The 20,457-nt window shown below is 35.9% G+C and overlaps 1 protein-coding gene across 2 annotated transcripts in view; it reads left to right on the top strand.

Moving 5' to 3' along the window:
* The window catches only part of LOC113643206 (rho guanine nucleotide exchange factor 17), a 97,996-nt gene extending 80,337 nt beyond the window's left edge, over window positions 1–17,659 (top strand). For both annotated transcript variants that reach the window (XM_027147439.2, XM_027147354.2), the window contains 12 exons: window positions 412–497; window positions 586–704; window positions 1,807–2,014; window positions 2,581–2,842; window positions 4,356–4,603; window positions 6,505–6,739; window positions 7,974–8,060; window positions 8,159–8,226; window positions 9,520–9,668; window positions 10,099–10,273; window positions 10,451–10,723; window positions 11,499–17,659. In XM_027147439.2, the coding sequence (XP_027003240.2) occupies window positions 412–497; window positions 586–704; window positions 1,807–2,014; window positions 2,581–2,842; window positions 4,356–4,603; window positions 6,505–6,739; window positions 7,974–8,060; window positions 8,159–8,226; window positions 9,520–9,668; window positions 10,099–10,273; window positions 10,451–10,723; window positions 11,499–11,674 (2,086 nt within the window). In that variant the 3' untranslated portion in view covers window positions 11,675–17,659. The remainder of the gene's footprint in view (window positions 1–411; window positions 498–585; window positions 705–1,806; window positions 2,015–2,580; window positions 2,843–4,355; window positions 4,604–6,504; window positions 6,740–7,973; window positions 8,061–8,158; window positions 8,227–9,519; window positions 9,669–10,098; window positions 10,274–10,450; window positions 10,724–11,498) is intronic.
* The last annotated feature ends 2,798 nt before the right edge of the window (window positions 17,660–20,457 follow it).

The raw sequence follows: 20,457 nt of genomic DNA, 5'->3' as shown, positions 1-20,457 counted from the left end.
TCTGCCACTGATGGGTCCTTGGGCAAGACTCTTATCCCTCAATTGCTTAGTTATATAAATTAGATCAATTTAATTCTCTCCTAATAAGGTTGTGCAGTAAATATATATGAAGACAGCAGGTCACAGATTTAGCCAAGTGTTTACCATCAGAGGAAGGACATTTTCGTTGGTGGAGGTCATGATTTATTATAAGTGGGAATTGGGCATGACTATATGAGGGATAAAATAACGGAGAGCAAATTAAACCACAAGCAATCATATTTGCTAAACTGATGTGATTAAGGTCATGTTTCTTTACCATCTGTTTACTTGGCCTGAAGTTGTTTCCAATGTTGTGTCAGGAAAATTCTGATGCTGTCTGCTTCATATCTGTGAAACCCAACCTCATTTATTTTAATTAACTCTTTTCAGATATTCAGCTGCTAGTGTCATTGACACCTCCAGTAAATATAAGTTCCTGTGGAAACTTCCCTTAGAGGATATTGAGTTAGTGAAAGGTAAGACGTTCATCTGTATGATGAGCTGAATCACAGAAGTTCAGCAGAAGAGCTTTTTGTTTTATTCATAATCGTTTCCTTTGTGCAGGCTCGAATCAGGCCACCAACAGGGATGCAATCCAGAAGACCATAAGCCGTCTGGACGAGGACCTCAGTACCCTCGGGCAAATCAGCAAGCTGTCAGAAACGCTCAGTTTTCCTCACCAGGTCAGTTCCATAAAAATTTGCACAAAACAACAATTTGCAAACATGTAAGAGCATAATGATTCCATTAATTATTATGTAATACAGAAGAGTTTTATATAATTATATTTCCCATATTTTATATATTGTTATTAAAATAGAGAAAATTAATACAATATACGGTATTATACAATATATTAGTTGCATTATTGGACCAGCACTTTCTTATAAATTTTACCCCAATTAAAAATTATTATTTTACAACACTGTAGACTCTTAGAATATGGTAGGAAAGAAGGTGCTGATTTCATTTTAACAGTGCCAACCACAAGGCAAAGCACAGCTTTATCTAAATGTTCTCATTCTGCTGCTTTCTCACGTGGACTTATTAGGTTTAAAATAAGATATAATTACATTTTCAAAAAAACATGTTTTGCTGATATTAGATGGCATTTAAATTTAACTTACAGCTGATACAAAGTACACCTTTTTCTTTTTTATAAATATATTGCTATCTTTAAAGAAATGCCCTGCTGTGCTGCCCTGTTATAAGAAAATAACCAATTTTATAACCCTATAATTAGGATTTATGTTTCCTATAGCAGGGATGTTATGCCCTGTTGTGTTAGTAAAAATATGGCTCTCTATGTAGCTGTAGGTGCAGAAAGTTAAGCAGGGTTCAGCATTTTTATGAATTCACTTCCTGTGTGGCATTGAGCCAAACAGGCCAGGAGTACATATTAACTGAGCAGGAAGACTGAGACGATGTTTTGCACACTGGTTGTACATAGTGGCTATTTGAATCACTGGGTCAGGTCACATTGTGTTTAAGTTCATTTCTGCCACATGATTGGTTGATTGGATAATTGCACGAATGAGCTCCTAATAAAGTGACCAGACTTTTGGGGGTATAACAATTCCAGTAACTAAACAGTTATCATCATTGCTTTGAAGCACAATTTGGTCCACCGTTACAGAACAAAAAGCACTACAATGTTTTTTTAATTAACTACAACTTCACTTTGTGAGCCGCAGATGTTGCAAAAAAATAAATCCCCTTTACTGTTATTACATTAATGTACATTAACAAGGACATCTTCTCTAATCACTCTCCCTCTTGTCCCAGAGTCTGGATGATGTGATAAAGGACCTGATGGCGTCGGTTCACAGGGAGTTAGCAGAAAAGCAGTCCCTGGCTTTCAGCATGACCTTCTTGCCCACTAAACTGGAGCTGAGCGCAGCATCTGTAGACAGCACGTTCATCTTCGAGTTCAGCAGTCCAGACACACGCAGCAACTTCGAGCAGGCTTTTGAGGAAGCCAAAAAAAAGCTTGGTAATCACACAGTTACATTCAAAGAAGAATCACAGATCATTATTTACATAAAGTAGACTACACAGGACAGTTACTTGCACAACATCAGAAATTTCCATCAGATTTTACAAGACAGACAAACCACATACATGCAGAGGAGTGACAAAGAAAAACTAGTAAATATGAACTTTTACTGGCATGATTTTATTACTCACTGCAACATTTCTATACTGATAAAAGTGGTGTCTTCCATGCTGACCCCACCCTAAATAAAGGCTCGCTAACATTATTAATGAGTATAAAAATGAAGTAAATCATATGCTGTGGTTTTCATAGAGGAAGAATGGTGTTTATCCCTTTAATACTCTTCTAGTACTGTACATTCTGTGCTTTAGTGCATTGAAGCTATTATGGTGGCCTGTTATGGCCCGGCAGATTAATAAGGCACTTGTCACTTGTGTTTTTCTTTAATTTGTCATCTTTCGGTGTACATAAAACATTTATATATGTTCCTTTTTATCTAAGTAAAACGCATGTGTGCATTTTTATGACCATCCTGTTGGACATCATCCTACTCCTCTACATAGCTATGAACAAAGACGAGTGGGACCCTGAGTTCCTGAAAGCCATCCCCATCATGAAGACACGCAGCGGCATGCAGTTCTCCTGCGCCTCACCAAGTCACAGCAGCCCGGAGAACGTATGTGAGGTTTGGGTATGCAATAGTGATGGCTATGTAGGCCAAGTGTGTGTCCTGAGCATCAGGGCCGAACCTACGGTGGAGGCCTGTATCGCCGTCTGCTCTGCTCGGATCATCTGCATCGCAGCCGTGCCAGGACTCAAGAGCAGGTCTGGTTGCATATAACTACTAGCATGTACTGAAGTTTATTTATTAAGTGGGGGAAAATCTGTTTAGTTTTTTGTTTCTAAATAGCAAATGTTCAGCATAATAAATAAACATGATGTGCTGTGATGTGCACAAGAAGACATTAAAACTACATGCAGAACAAATGTTGTACAAGTTGTGTGTCCTTTCTAAGCACCTATTATTTTGCATTGAAAATATATTTGCTAGAATTATTGTATAGTTTAATAAAATTTTCAAATCATCGTGTTGATTCACTAATACCAGGACAACCACTGGGAAAATATATCAGCTCTGTTGCTAGACTTAAGTCTTTTTTTTTTGTAATGTATAGTATTCTGTTACCTTTTGTTATTTTACTTTTGTCTTTTCTACATTTCAAGTGAAAAATCGCTACATTCTACTCAATACATATCTCCATAATCATATTTTATGAAGTCGTAATTTGACTTTTAGTATCGGATAGGTTAAGTCAATCTAAATTCCTAGATGAAAATATATATGACAGTAAGAATGAGACCTAAAACCCATCACTGTAATCTAGATGTTGCTTGTATTCGTATTGGGAAAGTGAAGGATTAGTATTCAGCAAGTTATTATTGTTTTAGCTAATACCTGAGAGATTAAAGCTCTTTGTTAGCTTTAGCTAATGTTTTCTCAGATTCCTTGGCAAAAGTGGACCTAATTTATAATCAGTAACTAAAATCAGTGTGTGATTTAAGGCAGTCATTTTTTCTTTTGTTATTCTTTCTTGAACCCCTTTTTCATTAGCATTCAGCTAGTTTTCATGCTAGCTAATACTTTTTGTTAGCCTTAGCTAGATTAGTTTCATGGTTGTGAATCTTTCCTAGCTAACACTTAAAGCTTTTTGTTAGCCTTAGCTAGCTTAGTTTCATGGTTGTTAATCTTTCTTGTTTACAGTTTAGGTTTACAATTGACTCACTTTTACAGTGATTTATTCTTTTATAGTTGATAAAACTAAATTAAAGAAATCAATAACATGTTAATGATCTGCAGTGAGTGCTACTGATGTCTGCAAACATTATGCTATGTTTTAGTGAACTAGAATGAAATTGATTGTTAGCTAGGCTGTTTGTTGTTTATGGTTTTATTAACTGAGTAAAATAATAAATCAACAGTAAACTTAAATGATGAGACAAATGCCTGGTTTGTGCAAACGTATATATAAATGTATATAATTTGCACTTCCATTTACTGTTTTTTTTTTTCCATTGAAAGAAGTGACTAGCATCTCCCACAATGTTTTCTATAACTTATCATGCTTCTGAAGTGAGAAATGAAATTGTACCGCTTGAAGAAATTTCCCATTTTCTTTCTATTTAGATTCAGTGTAACTATATTACATCCATAGCCTTCTAAGATCACGCTCTCTTTATTGGCTCATACCTTGTAGAAATAAATCAATAACTAAACAGAGCCAATATATGTTTTTTGTCATATGATCTTATGATATTATTTTGTTGTTGTTTAAATCAGGGAGCGTGTTGAAACAAGGCACTCTGCTGTTGCACCGCAGTCTGAGTCACCACTGGCTCCTTCTGTTCAACCTCAGCTCCACATCTCCATCTCTCGCTCATCTCCAGAGCTCAGTGATCCTCCTGCTCCAACAGCACCTGAGCTAGGGCCTTTTGAAAGTGATGACTCGGATGACGAAGACTCACCGAGCCCCTCGTCCACGCTGCAGAGTCAAGCGTCACATTCCACCATCTCATCCAGCTACGGCAGTAAGTCATGCTCATTCATGCACTGAATGGAATGGAATATTATGAATGGCATTAACTCTTCCCTGTTAATCAGAGACACAAGTTTACAAGTTAAAAGTCATAAAAATTTGTAATCCTGAGATGCTTGAGCTCGGAATACATTCCAGGTTTCCATACAAATCAATATTACTGGTCATAATATGAGATATGCCATAGCTGTAGCTATGCTATCTTTGTCTCTGTAGCTGATTGGAAAGTACGGTGCAGTCGTTCTTTTTTTTCTTGTCGTGGTTGCTAGAGAGGCAGAAAGATATACTGGACATCATACCAAATGAGGGTGGTGTAAAAGGGCAATGGTGCTGCCTCAGTTATTTATGTTCAGTTGGGGTGAATGAGTTCAGCAAGTCTGCCTAACAGACACAAATATAACTGCTCTGTGCAAGCAGCATTAGCCTTAGTGGTCTTGCCCTGTGATTAAACCAGCACAGTATAGAAGCAGCAAGTTTAAATTGGGATTTTTTTATTGCAGGGGGTATGAAAAAAGTCTACGCCCTGTTTAAATCACAGGGTTTTCTGATGTAAAAAATGAAACCAAAATATACTGTTTGCAAGATATAGAACTACAATACTATGCAACTCACTTTTTTTTTTTTTTTTTTATCATCTTTTGCTTTCCTAAACATTTTTGTTCATGGTTTTTTATTCAAATTCCGGCCATTTTAACAGGGGTGTGAAGATGTTTTATATCAATCTATCTAGTGAGTGAGTGAAGTGAGTGACGTGACATACAGCTATGTACGGTGCCCCATACTCAGAATTCGTTCTCTGCATTTGACCCATCCAAAGTGCACACACACAGCAGTGAACACACACGCACCGTGAACACACACCCGGAGCAGTTGGCAGCCATTTATGCTGCGGCGCCCGGGGAGCAGTTGGGGGGTTCGGTGCTTTGCTCAAGGGCACCTCAGTCGTGGCCGGCCCGAGACTCGAACCCACAACCTTAGGATTACGAGTCAGACTCTTAACCATTAGGCCACGACTTGCCATCTATCTATAGATTCATCTATATCTATAAATATAACTGCACTAAATGGCTTTATTTTTAGTCTTAGCTATCACAGTATTTCTTAGTTCTATTCCTGGGGCTTAGTGACTTCACACTTAACCTCATCAAAGCACTGATTATAAGATTGTAATAAAAATGTAGTCATGTCATTTATAAGCCTGGACTTCTTATTGATGTGTTGGGAAGAAAGAATACAGTACAGATGCGAAAATAAAGCGCTAATTGCAATTTAATGAATTAAAATGGATGCATTTACAACATAAGATGCAAGATAAGTAGTCAGTAACTTATGATGAAAAAGGTGAATTGTGTGTGGTGTTTGTGTATTTTAGACTATAATATCTTTTAAGTACAGTCTAGTGATCATATGGGTTTTTTTCTGCTGTTCATATCCATCAGAATATAACAGAGTGCAAACATAGTTTAGGTATAAAAAAATAAAAAATAAAACATACCCACCCTCTAAACCAAACCCCATGCCCACCCAGTGTCCACCTTTCCAAAAGCCCACTGCTAGTTTTCTCATTTACAAAACACATTTATTGTATAGTGTAAAACACAACACACAGGAAGACAATTCCAGAAAAGGCAAAAGGAAGCTAATTAAAAGTAAACCAAATATATAATGGTGGCAGACAAAACCTTTTTTTTGTACAAAAGTTACCATGTCATTATTTTCCATGGGAAACACCCCCACATACACAGATTGTTTAGGATTTGATTAGCAAATGACTTTATTCACTGCAGGTTTTTATGACTATTTATTTTAATTGTAGTGGCTCAAGTGTGGGTTGATGTTTAGGTTTTTTCCGCAAGATGTATCTGTTACTCTAACCTTGTGCCACCACTTTAGATGATGAGGGAGCAGGTTGTAAGGATATAGCCCCTGAGACTACGAGTTCGGAGGAGGAACAGGAGTTCTCCAGCGGGTTTGGTCCACAACGGCTGAGCGTTGATAGCCCAATGGATGGGCGCGCCATGCGCAGATCCAGCCGAGGATCCTTCACGCGCGCCAGCCTTGAGGACCTGCTAAGCATCGACCCAGAGGCCCACCAGAGCTCAGTGTGGCTCGGCACCGAGGACGGCTGGTGGGTGGCTGCTTGCTGTGTTGATTACTAAATCATCTTTAAGAGCACACCTTAAAAGTGTCAGAAATAGTTTTTTCTAATCAAATTTTTTTAAAACGTTGTTCTGATTCACTTAAGTTTATGTAGTGTTTAACCAGGCCAAGCCACTTGCCAAGCACATCGCTGGATACTCTCATGTCTAGTCTTAATCTAGTGTAGTGTAACACATTCTTGAGCTCTCGAATGCACACAAATCGCTGTACTTGATAGGGAAGAATAATGGACATTTTTGTTTATACAGATGTCTAGGAGGATTTCTGTTGCACCTCTTTGGACTCCATCCTATGCTCTTTAAAAACAAACATGCTAGTAGAAGTAAACTGAAGTAGAATCGTGAAGGAGTCCTCTTTTTTGTGACTCCTCAGTTTAACATTTCCTGTTAAAAGCAATAATCAAAGATTCTACTACAGTGTAGTTTTTGTGATATTATTTGTAATAGTGTATAGAGAGTTGGGATGGTGTGTATCTGTCTTTCCTCTGCCACCTCAGACTGTACAAAATGTTCTCTTTTTTTAAAGTACAAATGCTTCTTTTCTGTTCTCACCTCAAATGACACTAGCTTGCTCTCTTCAACCCTTCCATCATCTTCCACACATCGTAATTCGCGTCAACTTGCACGGGCGTGTAACTCTGCGACTCATCGCTTTATAAAGATTGGCGTCTTAATCGCTGTTCTTTAAAGCTTCCCTTTTCTCTCACTTTTCATTCTAATGCTAATCATTCTGATGTCAGGGGATATTTCATGGTCTTAGACTTAAAGACATCAACTAATGGATCATGTTTTCTATAATTAAGCCCTTAGGCAGAATCATTTATGTTCATTTAAGAGAAATTAATAGAGTTGCCCAAAGCAGTTTTCCCAATTCTTTTTTTTCCCCTTATATTAATGCTCTTGTTCAAATATGTTATTCTTTCTATAGCAACGGCTCACTCACAGGGATTAAATATATTAAAACTGTTGAAAAATGTTTAAAAAATGTTTTCTTTCAATCTGGTAGTTTTCACCATGGGAATGTCTTCAGGTCACAATGATTTGCCTTTATTTTTTTTATTTTCTCAATTTTTTTTTTTAGGTTTCTCTCAATTCTCAAGTAAAGGAGTTTGTGTATTTTTAGTTCTACAGCAAGATGTAGAAAATATCTGTAAAAAGAAAAAAAACAGTTTACACCTGCCTCTACCTTTCATGTGTTTCCAGCATCCATGTTTACCAATCATCAGACAACATCAGGAACAGAAAGAACAGCATGAAGATGCAGCACTCTGCCTCCATCCTGTGCATCCTGTAAGTAAACCCTGCTGTTTATTTCTCTCTGTTGCTGTTTTGTCTTTTACACACCAAGCAGATTTTAATTCCTCATTCTGTTTGTTTGACATGGAAAGGTATCTCGACAACAAAGTCTTTGTGTCCCTTGCTAATGGTGAAGTGATTGTTTATCAGAGGGAAGCAGGTAAGTTCTTTTCACATATCAGTACATACTGACTGATATTCCAAATGCATCCATTAAAGTTTACTAAAAATGCTAAAGCTATTATTTTCCCATGCTTAAAAACAAAACTAACCAAAACTAACCAAAGTCTTAAAATTGAATTGTTCAAGATGAGTTTATTAACAAATTGACACAAATTTATTGATTTTATATTTACAAAATACTGTTTAATTATTTGATTTTCCTTTACATTCTTTTAGGATTAAAATAGTTTTTTTCTTGCTTTTATGCTTTTATATATATATATATATATATATATATATATATATATATATATATATATATATATATATATATATATATATATTCATGACATAACATTTTCCATCTTATTCCTTATGTAAATGATGGCTTGACATATCAGGTAGGAACAGCCTCGGAGATGTGTGTGTGTGTGTGTGTGTGTGTGTGTGTGTATATATATATATATATATATATATATATATATATATATATATATATAAGGCTGTTCCTTCCAAGCCATCATCTACATAAGGAATAAGACATATCAGGTAGGAACAGCCTCGGAGGTGTGTGTGTGTGTGTGTGTGTGTGTATATATATATATATATATATATATATATATATATATATATATATATATATATATATATATATATATAAGGCTGTTCCTTCCAAGCCATCATCTACATAAGGATTAAGATGGAAAATGTTTTATATATATATATATATATATATATATATATATATATATATAAGCATAAAAGCAAGAGAAAACTACTTTAAACCTAAAAGAATGTAAAGGAAAATCAAATAATTAAACAATATTTTGTTTTGCATTTTGAAAATATAAAATCAATAAATTTGACTCAATTTGTTAATAAACTCTTCTTGAATCAACAAAATTTCTGGCTAGTTATCTAGAAAGCAGAATCTCATGGGTGTGGTTCCAAAATTCTTATTAATATCATAAATAGTTAATTATTTATACATGGAATAATTTAGCTGATCACATGATCATGGGTGTAGACGGACTACATTAATGGATGTCATTCTTACTCATGTAATCTGTAATCAATATAAAATTCATTTTCTCAGTAATCCAACCTACACTAAAAAATAGATCTGAGAAATGATTCAGTTGAATGGAAAAAGATTTTAGTTTAGTAATGCACTCACTTTTTTGCAGCTGATTATATTTATATTCTCTCTCTCACTGTCTCTCTCTCTCTCTCTCTCTCTCTCTCTCTCTCTCTCTCTCTCTCTCTCTCTCTCTCTCTCTCTCTTTCTCAGGGAGCTTCTGGGATCCTCAGAGTTCTCAGACTTTGTGTTTGGGTTCTCCGAGCGGTCCTGTCACTAAGATGGTTCCAGTGGCTGGGAAGCTGTGGTGTGGCTGTCAGAACCGGATTCTCATCATCAACACCAGCACTTTAACACAAGAGGTGAGTGTGTAAAGGACACACCATAACCTCCTGATAGAAAGTGATCTGTCATTGGGAGCACAGAAAGTAGGTGTGAAGTGAATATGATTGTATTAGGGAAGAAAATATTGTTTATCTAAAAAATTAAAAATTTAAAAAGTTAAAGTGCTTTTTTTCATACTCTGTTTTATTTAAAATATTTATTGATTAGCCTAAAGCAGTTTACATATAAACTGTTTATGCTCTCCTGAATAGTGTCTGTTTTGAATAATGACATCATATCCTTATTCAGTGTATACAGAAGCATGTTGTCTGTTTGAAGCTATACAAATTTGCCCTTTTCCTACATGTACTCATGGGCGTGTGTGTGTGTGTGTGTGTGTGTGTGTGTGTGTGTGTGTGTGTGTGTGTGTGTGTGTGTGTGTGTGTGTGTGTGTGTGTGTGTGTGCAGCACTCATTTACGGTAGGCCAGGACAGTGGGCGGTGTGTGGCCTGCATGGTGAGCTATGGTCAGGGTGTGTGGGTGGCTCTGCAGGGCAGCGCTCAGGTTCGTCTCTACCACTCCACCAGCTACGAGAGCATTGCTGAGGTGGACGTTGCACCTGCTGTTCACAAGATGCTTGCAGGTACAAAAAGAATGTGAATAGGTATTTTTATTAATGGCCATGTCCTGATACAGCATCTTGTCTGTCATAACAGACAAGAAAGCCTGCAGTTATTTACCAGTTAGGTTGTTTTTAAAAATATGCTTATTTAATGACTATTTAATTTATGACTGTACTCTCTCTCTCTCTCTCTCTCAGGCTCGGATGCTATTATTCGCCAGCACAAGGCTGCATGTCTGAGGATCACAGCTCTCCTGGCATGTAGAGATGTGCTGTGGATTGGGACAAGTGCCGGGGTAGTGCTCACTCTGCCAGTCCCACCAGTGACCTCTAATGTGTCCACAGGACCTTTGCGGACTCCGCTCGTACCCACCGGGTCTGCCCATGGACACACCGGCCACGTTCGATTCCTCACCTCTGTTGAGTTGCCTGAGGGCTTTGACGTCCACTTTCCCTCCCAGGCAGAGTCAGGTGTGTAATGCTGATTTCGTTTTAACATGGATGTATAAATTTTAACACTGTTATTTTTTTACTCGAACATCATCATTTCAAACTGTAATGCAGATATTTTAAATTATAACATCACTATTTTAAACTTAAACACTGCTATTACAAACTATAACACCATTATTTTAAATGTCTGTACTAGAATTTCAATCTGTAACACTGCCATTTTAACAATTCATTCATTCATTCATTCATTCATTCATTTTCTATCACTTATCCGAACTACTCGGGTCACGGGGAGCCTGTGCCTATCTCAGGTGTCATCGGGCATTAAGGGAGGATACACCCTGGACGGAGTGCCAACCCATCGCAGGGCGCCATTTTAACCAGAATACCAATATTTCATACAAAACACTAACATGTTAAACTACAACATTATTATTTTAATCTGTAAAACCACGTTTCTATTTGAAACTTCATTTTTAGCTGCAACACTTAATTTAAAGTAGCAGTGCAATTTTAATCTGTAACCCCACTATTTTCATCTATAACACTGCCATTATAACTATAACACTGTTTATTTTTTATTTTGTGTATTGCTTTTAAATGCATTAATTATAATGATGATGATGATAAAAAATATATGGTTTTAATTATACAAAAATGTGGAATAAATACACAAATGACTATAAAGTACAAAATGATTCAATTTGTGAATTCAATTTCAAATTATGGACCTGATTATTTAATGGTTGTTTGTCCTTTTTATAACTCTGTGTCTGTGTTGTGTGCATCCCAGAGCTGAGCAGTGAAGCAGCAGTGCAGCAGCGCCGATCCTCCACCCTCCTCACAGGTAAATCCACTCTGCTGGTGATCAGCGGTGGAGACGGCTACGAGGACTTCAGGCTGAACAGCAGCAGCGAGACAGTCGGACGAGATGACAGCACCAACCACCTGCTGCTGTGGCGCGTGTGAGCAGCACTACATATCAGGCCCCTGTGGCATGAAATCAGGCTCCGCCCTCCTTTTTGGCAGCGTGCTGCTCAAGCCTCTGAACCCTGCTACCTCTCTGCATGAGCATGACAGAAACTGAAAGGGTCATTTCTAACATTTTCTATGTTTTGTTGTGTAATCAGTCGTCAAGTTGTACTCTGTGTCTCACACGGTGTAAGAATCTCGCGCTGCCTGTGTTTTACGTAGTGGAATGTATACGTTTAGCGTGACACCAGTCTACAGAGAAGAGCTGATATGGAGGATTAGTCCACGAAAAGGAAAAAGCACTGGACGGAGAATGAAGGAGAAAAAGAGCATGATGTCAGAAGCAACCGCAACGTGGGAAAAATTATATTCTCATAATTAGAGAGTATAACTGAAGGAAGAATAGAGCTTACGGATCTAAAGACGGTGAGATGAACGAAACAGACTTGAGTGTACTGGGAGGATTGTTTGGATTCTAAAGATGACTGGATATCTCAGTGTTTCTTGTCCTGCCTCTGTTTAGAGAACGATAGATGATGGATTCGTTTACACACAGCGTGATCAACTACTGCTCCGTCACACTGTGATCGCGTTCGTGAACAGCAAGGTTTTGTCTCGAGCTTTACAAGCGAGGGCAATACGAGAGTTTGTCTGTACCTAACCAATGTGCAATATAATGCTAGGGTATCTACTTAAGACTATATTATATATATACACACACTCGCACATACACATCAACTAAAGCCACATATTTTTCCACCTCCGCAGTGCAGTCGGTTCAGGGATTTTAAAAAATGGCCTGAATTTCCTTCATTTAGTTTCACGAGAAAACTTCAGCATAAGTTTAAAAAAAGACCAAATCCTTTAGCCAGTATAGACAGCAGTTACATGCAAAAACGAAACATACTGTACATGAGTTTGAGTTGCATAAAGATATTAATAGTCTCTTAGAAAAAAGGATTTCTTAAAGTTTCTTTACTTGGTTCTACGTTTCTAAAAGCCTTGTAATTTGGACACTTTTCCAAAAGAAAAGTTCTGTTGTAGGATTGTAGAACCTTCCGAAGAGAAACCAAACAGAGCAAGGTGTTTTTGGTGTTTTCAATTGAGCATTTAGATTAGTTAAATGGTTATCTATTTTTGCTATTTTTATTTTTACCAGGAATAGTAAACTCAAAAATGGCTGGTTTTCTGCGTAAAATCTTAAAAGATTTTTAAGAACCCATCGATAAATAGTAGGAACCAAAAAAACCCACTTTATCCATACTAAGAACTCTTGAGGAACCTGCTTTTTTCCCCAGAGTGTGCACCATCACCATCATCTCTGGTGATCATGTAAATAGTTTGGGTAGCTCAAGTTGTTGCCATGGTGATAAAACAGCTTCACCCCCAGGCTCCTGCTTTTTGAATCCAGTATTTTTGTTTGTTTCTACCAGCTCTTTTGTCGTAGAAATGTGCAGAACAGTTCAAGATTGGGATCTAGCACTGCGTTGGTGGAAACAGGCTTACCTGTAAGAGCATTCTAATAATTGTTGACATATTGCCACAACCACAGCCCACTTCTTTACACATTTTCACACTATTCTTTCTGTTGTCCAGTTGTTTTTTTGTGTTTTATTTTTTCCTCTTTTAAATACGGAGTCCAATAGGTCATATAAAGGAGCAGCAAGTATGGCTGATGTGGTTAAATTTTGTACAGTATTTATGTTTTGTTTTTTTGTTGTTGTTGATGTTGGTGGGGTTTTTTTGTTTTGTTTTGTTTTTTCTTTTGTTGTTGTTTTTTTTTTTACAGCACTTAATTTATAAAGACTTCTCTTCTGTTACCTAAAAAGGTGATGCTGTATGACTCATTCATGCTACTTTCTGCTTCTGTCTGACCCACACACACATCAGCAACAGTAATTAGGCTCATCAAGCACATTTTATATAAACATTATGTTTGAGTTGTCAAGATGATAGAACCGTATTATTGAAGAGACAGAAAAATGATAATGGAAGAACTAAACACTAAAAAATGTCCAGTGATCTGAAGGCACCTACATGCAATCGAATCACACCACTGTTTAAAAAAAAAAAAAAGATTTTAAAAAAAATATGTTTTTGAGCTGAGTTTAAAAACTATTGTTTACATTATACATTATTTAACACCAGCAATGTCTTTGCTAGTTAAAGTGAAGAAGGATCAAGTGTATTTGTTTCTTTTGCGTGATTTGCATTTTCGGCTTAGTAAGCGTTCACACAGGGAGTCCCAGCAGGAAATAGTGCAGTCATGTTATAGCAGAAAACAGTAAAAAATAAAGGAAACAATAACATCAGAACATGTGTGCAGAACAAACCTGGCTGGCAAATTCAGTGAAAATGTATGCACTATAAATACTTCTCTGATGCATTAGCTGCTCTGATAGATGAGGAGAAGGCTGGAACTTTGCACTCTGTAGTTAGAGCAGCGGTGTCTGATCATGGACCGGAAAGGGCTGGAATGGGTGCAGGGTTTTACTCCAACCAAGCAGAAGCCACACTAAAGTCTACTGAATGCTAAGATCAACAGGTGGAATCAGGAATGTGACTGCTGCTTAACTGAGATGAAAACCTGCACCCACACTGGAGCTTTGTGGATAAGATCAGACACCCCTGAGCTAGAGCTTGCTCTACAGAGCAATCAGACAACGTTCTGGTGTAAATGAACAAAAATTGATGTCAATCATTAGACACGGTTTGAGCATTTTGGGGGGTTTAAAGTCAGTAGGTGTTCCTGTGGTCGAGACAGCTACACAGGACATTTGAGACCTTATCTGTAATATCTAAAAACAAAACAAGGAAATTAGATTCAATTCTCATTAGAATAGGTGGATTTTTTTTTTTTTTTTTTTTTTTTTTTTTTTAATTTTTGTTTGATTGACATCAAGAGAGAGCTGGCGAGGGAACGATTAGTTATAGTTGTTAAAACCTAAGTAATAGAATAAAAAATAGTGAGAAAGCATAAGGGTGTGTAATGATTGGCATTTTGCTGTGGTGGAAAAGGAAGAACACACTCCAGGATGTGTTACAAGAAAACAGTTGGTTTTGTTTCAGGCCAGGAGACATTGTTTTGCTGTAACAGCGAACTCCACCATGTCATCGTGTTTTATTTCTTAAACATTTTATCTGCTTTATCTGCACAGACTTATAAACAGTACTGAATTATATTGATTGCTGATCTGTTTTCGAATATCTGCCTCTTATTTCCGAGACACAGGGTAGTGTGTTATAGCCTGTAAGTGTTGAACATGTTTCAGAAAAGGTTTACAGTTAAGATAATATACCAAAAGCTGATATTGGTAATTAGACATTTAGTCCAATATTTTGGCAGAGTAACATGAGTGTTTAGTGCATCCCATGAGTCACTTTAGGATAACGTATAGAAATTTCTGGAAAGTTCTTGAATTTGTCAGGCTGCCTTTAAAGTAAAGAAAGAGATTAGAACCAAATGAAGAGATGATTAGACATATACTGTCAAAAACACATTTTCATTCTTGTTTGTTTAGTTTTTTTACCACTTTAACAGAAGCACACAATATGATATTTTCTAAGACCACAAACACACACACACAATCTTTGATTTAGAGTAGAGCTGTCAAACTTTGATTTTTATTTTTTGTTGTTATGTAGTTAGTTTTTCAGAATTCAGGCACAGCAATATAAGTTTTCCCAGACCGACACACACACTTTTTCTTTGTAAATCATATTTTTCCCCAGAAATCAACATCTGTTTGTGTCAATCAATATAACGTGTGTAAACGTTGATCTGAAGCATTAAACATCACTTCTTTTTTAAAAGGATGTGATATAAACATAATATAAAATGTATAATACAAAACACATCCTTTTAAGCATCATCTGTATTTTATTGTTCTGCATTTTAATCTCACAGTTTTGGTTTCCATTTGCTTTCATCAGTAGATGATGGGAAAGAGTGAACAAACTCTTCCATCTACTCCCTCTTTTCCCACGGGATATAACAGAAGCAGCATAAACGTGATAGTAATATATTTCTGCAGCTGTATGTGACAAAAGGGTTTGACTCAAAGTGATGATCTGTGTATATGGCTGTGTATGTACACATTTATGTAATTTAGCTTGATTCAGTGGTCAAGTGTGGGGAAAAATCTACTTTACTTACTGATGTTACTGCAAGCAACAGAATTGAGAGCATGTACTGTATCACACAGACATAGGTCACTCATTGTCTCGGCTTGAACAGAGTGCCAGTTGGCTGTTTATTTAGCAAACACTAGCTCTGTGAGAATGTGTGTGTGTGTTTCAGTCATGCGGGCTTGCGCACATTATCCATGCTTGGGGTGTGTGTGTGTGTGTGTGTGTGTGTGTGTGTGTGTGTGTGTGTGTGTGTGTGTGTGTGTGTGTGTGTGTGTGTGTGTGTGTGTGTGTGTGTGTGTGTGTGTGTGTGTGTGTGTGTGTGTGTGTGTGTGTGTGTGTGTTGAGGTTTTCATTCATAGTAGAACCCTTGTGATCTGTTGTGAAAGTTTTCATCCGGTTGGTGCTTTTGCATGTCCTGATTTTGCAAATTTGATCCTCCAATCAGAAACACAATAACATAACATCACTGCTAGTCTTTCTTTTCTTGATATCTTGATTTATCTCATAGAATGTACATAATGATAATTACTTACAACTGCTTTAACCAACAAAGGTATTAGCTGCTGGAACCTGAGCATTTTTTAACGATACAAATAAAAGACCATGGTGTTGGATTTGATCCATCACTGCCTAGCTTAGCTAGCCTTAATGTGACCTCTAAAGCTATCTGAAAACCTAGCCAATGTTGTGTCAGCAGTAGCCGGTAGCTAGCCAGCCAGCTAGCATCAGGTAAGCTACCATATTTTGTAAGGAGGTATGGTGTGCAGTGGGCCAGAGCATCAGACTCCTCAGTTCTTCAGCTCTGCTTACTCTCTTTATGGAGTTTTGCACATTTGCCAAATGTCGTTCTACTTCTACAGATTTCTCCCAGTTCATAGAAACAAGCCAGTATGCCAGCAGAAAGTTTCCAGGGTATGTTCACATCTCATGGCCAATGAAAGTTACCCTGACCCTTACCAGGATAAAGTGCTTAATTAGGATGAACGAATAAATTGTATTGTATAATTAACTCTGACCAAGTTACCTAGCTAACTTTAAGCAATCTGTTATCAGTGATTGTCTGAGCCATTTACACTTACACTATAAATTCCCCAGTTCCATCTCACCTGCAGCTACACTCATTTTTAGATTTACTGCAGTTATTGAAGAACTGAATAATATGCTGAGGGTGTGTGTGTGTGTGTGTGTGTGTGTGTGTGTGTGTGTGTGTGTGTGTGTGTGTGTGTGTGTGTGTGTGTGTGTGTGTGTGTGTGTGTGTGTGTGTGTGTGTGTGTGTGTGTGTGTGTGTGTGTGTGTGAGAGAGAGAGAGAGAGAGCTCTTTCTAGATGTTAATGTTAAAAATGTGTGTTTTGGTGTGCTGTATCTCCACATCTAGAAAATCAGACACTGAGGGCTGATGATTTTGTGGCATTTCGAAGAATCGTGCTTTATTTCACACAGTGAACATGTCTAGAGAAGCATATTTTCATACGATAGCACATATACGTACGAGCAAAACAACTATCAAATCTGTAACTCCAGTGTGTTTGTAAGTAGCCTTCCAGCCATATTTTTGTGTGAAGGAAGTCATTGTGTTCATTGTAAATTTGGATATATATTACCATTTTTCTGTACATAGTGCTCTCTCTGTCTATACTGTTGATATAAATCTGATGGCATATTTTTATATACTTGTTTAAGTTTTCTTGGTTTGGTTTTGTTTTGTTTTTTCCTTCAGCATGTCCTCTGTACTGCCATATTTAAATAACTGTGTTGTCATTTAGAAGAAGAGCCTCATTTCTCTGTCCCATTCCTCTTTATGCTTCTTGTGGGTTTCTATGAAATTAAAAACGATCACTGGTTCCCAGATCATCCAGTTGTGCATGAATCATTTCAGAAATCTGTCTTCTAGAGACACTATAGATTTCAAGAAAACATTACATTTTTAGCTTTTGTGATAAAAGCTCTGAATGTACTCTAAAGAGTTAGCTCAGGGTGTATATACACATATACCTCACTATAAATGCTTTTCATTCTACAGGAGACATTAATGTACCTGATTATTATTATTATTATTATTATTATTATTATTATTATTATTATTATTACAAAGTTTTATATTATATATTTTAAGAATAACAATCAAATCTTAATATCAAGAAAATAACAATAATACTTTGTTATTATTATTATTATTATTATTATTATTAAGTTTGAGGTTATTTTTAAGAATATGAATAAATGTTAATAATGATATCAAACAATTACAAAAAACAATATTTTATTATTATTTAGTAGTAGTAGTAGTAGTATTACAGTTTTATATTACATATTTTATTAAGAATTACAATAAAATTGTAATAATATCAAGCAATTAACAATAATACGTTATTATTATTATTATTATTATTATTATTATTATTACAAATTATTATTGTATTAGGAATAACAAGAACATTTTAATAATGATATTAAACAATTAACAATAATAGTTTTATTATTATTATTATTATTATTATTATTAAAAATACATTTTATTAGGAATAACAAGAACATGTTAATAATGATATTAAACAATTAACAAAAATATTTCATTTTAATTATTTATTATTATTATAACACCCAGTCTACCACTTTACAGTAGAACTGCACAAGCTTTATGAAGCAGACAGATTAGTCACTGCTTTAGAGTGATTCAAACATTCAAACACTGAATGGTAAGCATGAGACTAGTTCATCCTCACACAGGGATCCGGTTGTGCACAATCACAATAGTCTCATTGTGAGTCTTGTCTTATGTGACTGAGTGAGTGAGTAAGGGAGGTTTTCTAATGTGACAGAATGGAGAGTCAGTATGTGCAGTCAGAATGATAGTACAATGAACACTACGGGATTTTTCCAGCCATGTTTGCATACTGAAATATGGAATGTGTTGATTTATTGGAAGTAAGCATAAACTGTTTTTTAAACAGGCACTAGCAATTTTATGTACTTCACTATTTTTTTTTATCAGCATTAGCAACACCTCACATAAACTTGCATCCTGTAGCATGACATCACATCTTAATTTAATTTAAATAAGATTTAAGAATTCATGACTTAATTAACTTTTAATAAAACACAATTGATAAGACAATATTAACTGTAAATAAGAATTTTTGTATCGGTATTTTACTATATACTGCATGTGCAATTGACGCATATATACCCTTAATGTGTGTTTAAAAAAATGACAATAACCTGGTTGCATAAGTATTCACAACCTTTTATATTTACACAAGAATTTTACCTTTCAGTATGTCAATGACCTAATGAATAGACCCAAATCACAAAAGAATGGCATAATCAAAAGATAGATGATGATTATACATGTATGTGAACTGCCACAACATGAGATTGAATTTGATGCCATGTTGCTAAATCTATCACTAATTACATTCTTCACTTTCCTATTCCAATCACATTACAGGACAGTTTGATGTCTAAATATAATTATACATTTTCTATAAATATAACAATAAGGAAAATATAGTGTAAATTAATTATTAAATCATTTGTTTTACTTATTCATTAATTTATTATTATTCCTCTCAACAGTCCAAAAGAGAAGGAAATCAGGCATTTTTTAAGGTTGGAAATAGCATTTTCCACACTGTAAGTAGAATGTGTAAGGAAGAAAAAAGAAAGGGATGAAGAAAAACAGGACGGATGAGTCAGGAGAGGAAGGAATACAGTTGTGATGTTTTGGAAAGCTGCTGACTCAGCAGATGTGTGTCGTCAGTTTGTCACACAACACAATACAGCCTGATGATCTGAATGGTTACACAGCATCATGTCTGTATGGTGTATAAATATGTTGCTTTGTAAGATATTATAAATCTTACTAGAATTAAAATTGTGGGGATTTCTTCAATACTACAATTTAGACCCAACCAGCCTTCAGCTGTGAGTGTATTCTGAGAGATTCTTCTGCTGTGTCAATTTAGCAAATGATTACAGCTACAAGATCACTACAAGGATAATGTAGCTAATAAGTAAATCACTGAAAATAGAGGCACAATGTGATTTACAGTAATCTATAAAAATTAAAACAACTTGTAGCTAGAATACGAATGCTGAAAGATCATGTACAGCAGTTCCAGTCGAATGCCGAATCCATGCCATTTTACAAATTCTCATATTCAACAAGAGGGTTATGTATTTTAACAATGTCACTCAAAGCAAGTATATTTACTGAACATGTCTGAGTAAAAAAAAAAATGAATCAGACTCAATTTCTTGAGTTGCCATTTTCTTTATACCATATTATACTATAGCTATGTTGATTTACCAAATCTATTTGGTCAAAAAGTATATTATCTATTATTATTAAGTATATATCAGGGTAGCCAAATGCATAAATAACGGTATTAGGTGGCCAACTAAGCAAGCAAAATCTCCACTGTATATATATATATATATATATATATATATATATATATATATATATATATATATATATATATATATATATACACACACACACATGCACAAAGATACCATTGAATTCACTGCCAACTAATGTGGATAACATTTATTAGCATGTTACAGTGGCACCTGATGGAATCTAATAGAGAAGTCAGTTCCTGAAGTTGTGTTTGAAGCAGGAAAAATGGGCAAGTGTAAGAGTC

This window comes from Tachysurus fulvidraco, chromosome 13, assembly GCF_022655615.1.
Source record: "Tachysurus fulvidraco isolate hzauxx_2018 chromosome 13, HZAU_PFXX_2.0, whole genome shotgun sequence".
NCBI lineage: Eukaryota > Metazoa > Chordata > Actinopteri > Siluriformes > Bagridae > Tachysurus > Tachysurus fulvidraco.
This window is presented reverse-complemented; position numbering and strand designations above follow the sequence as displayed.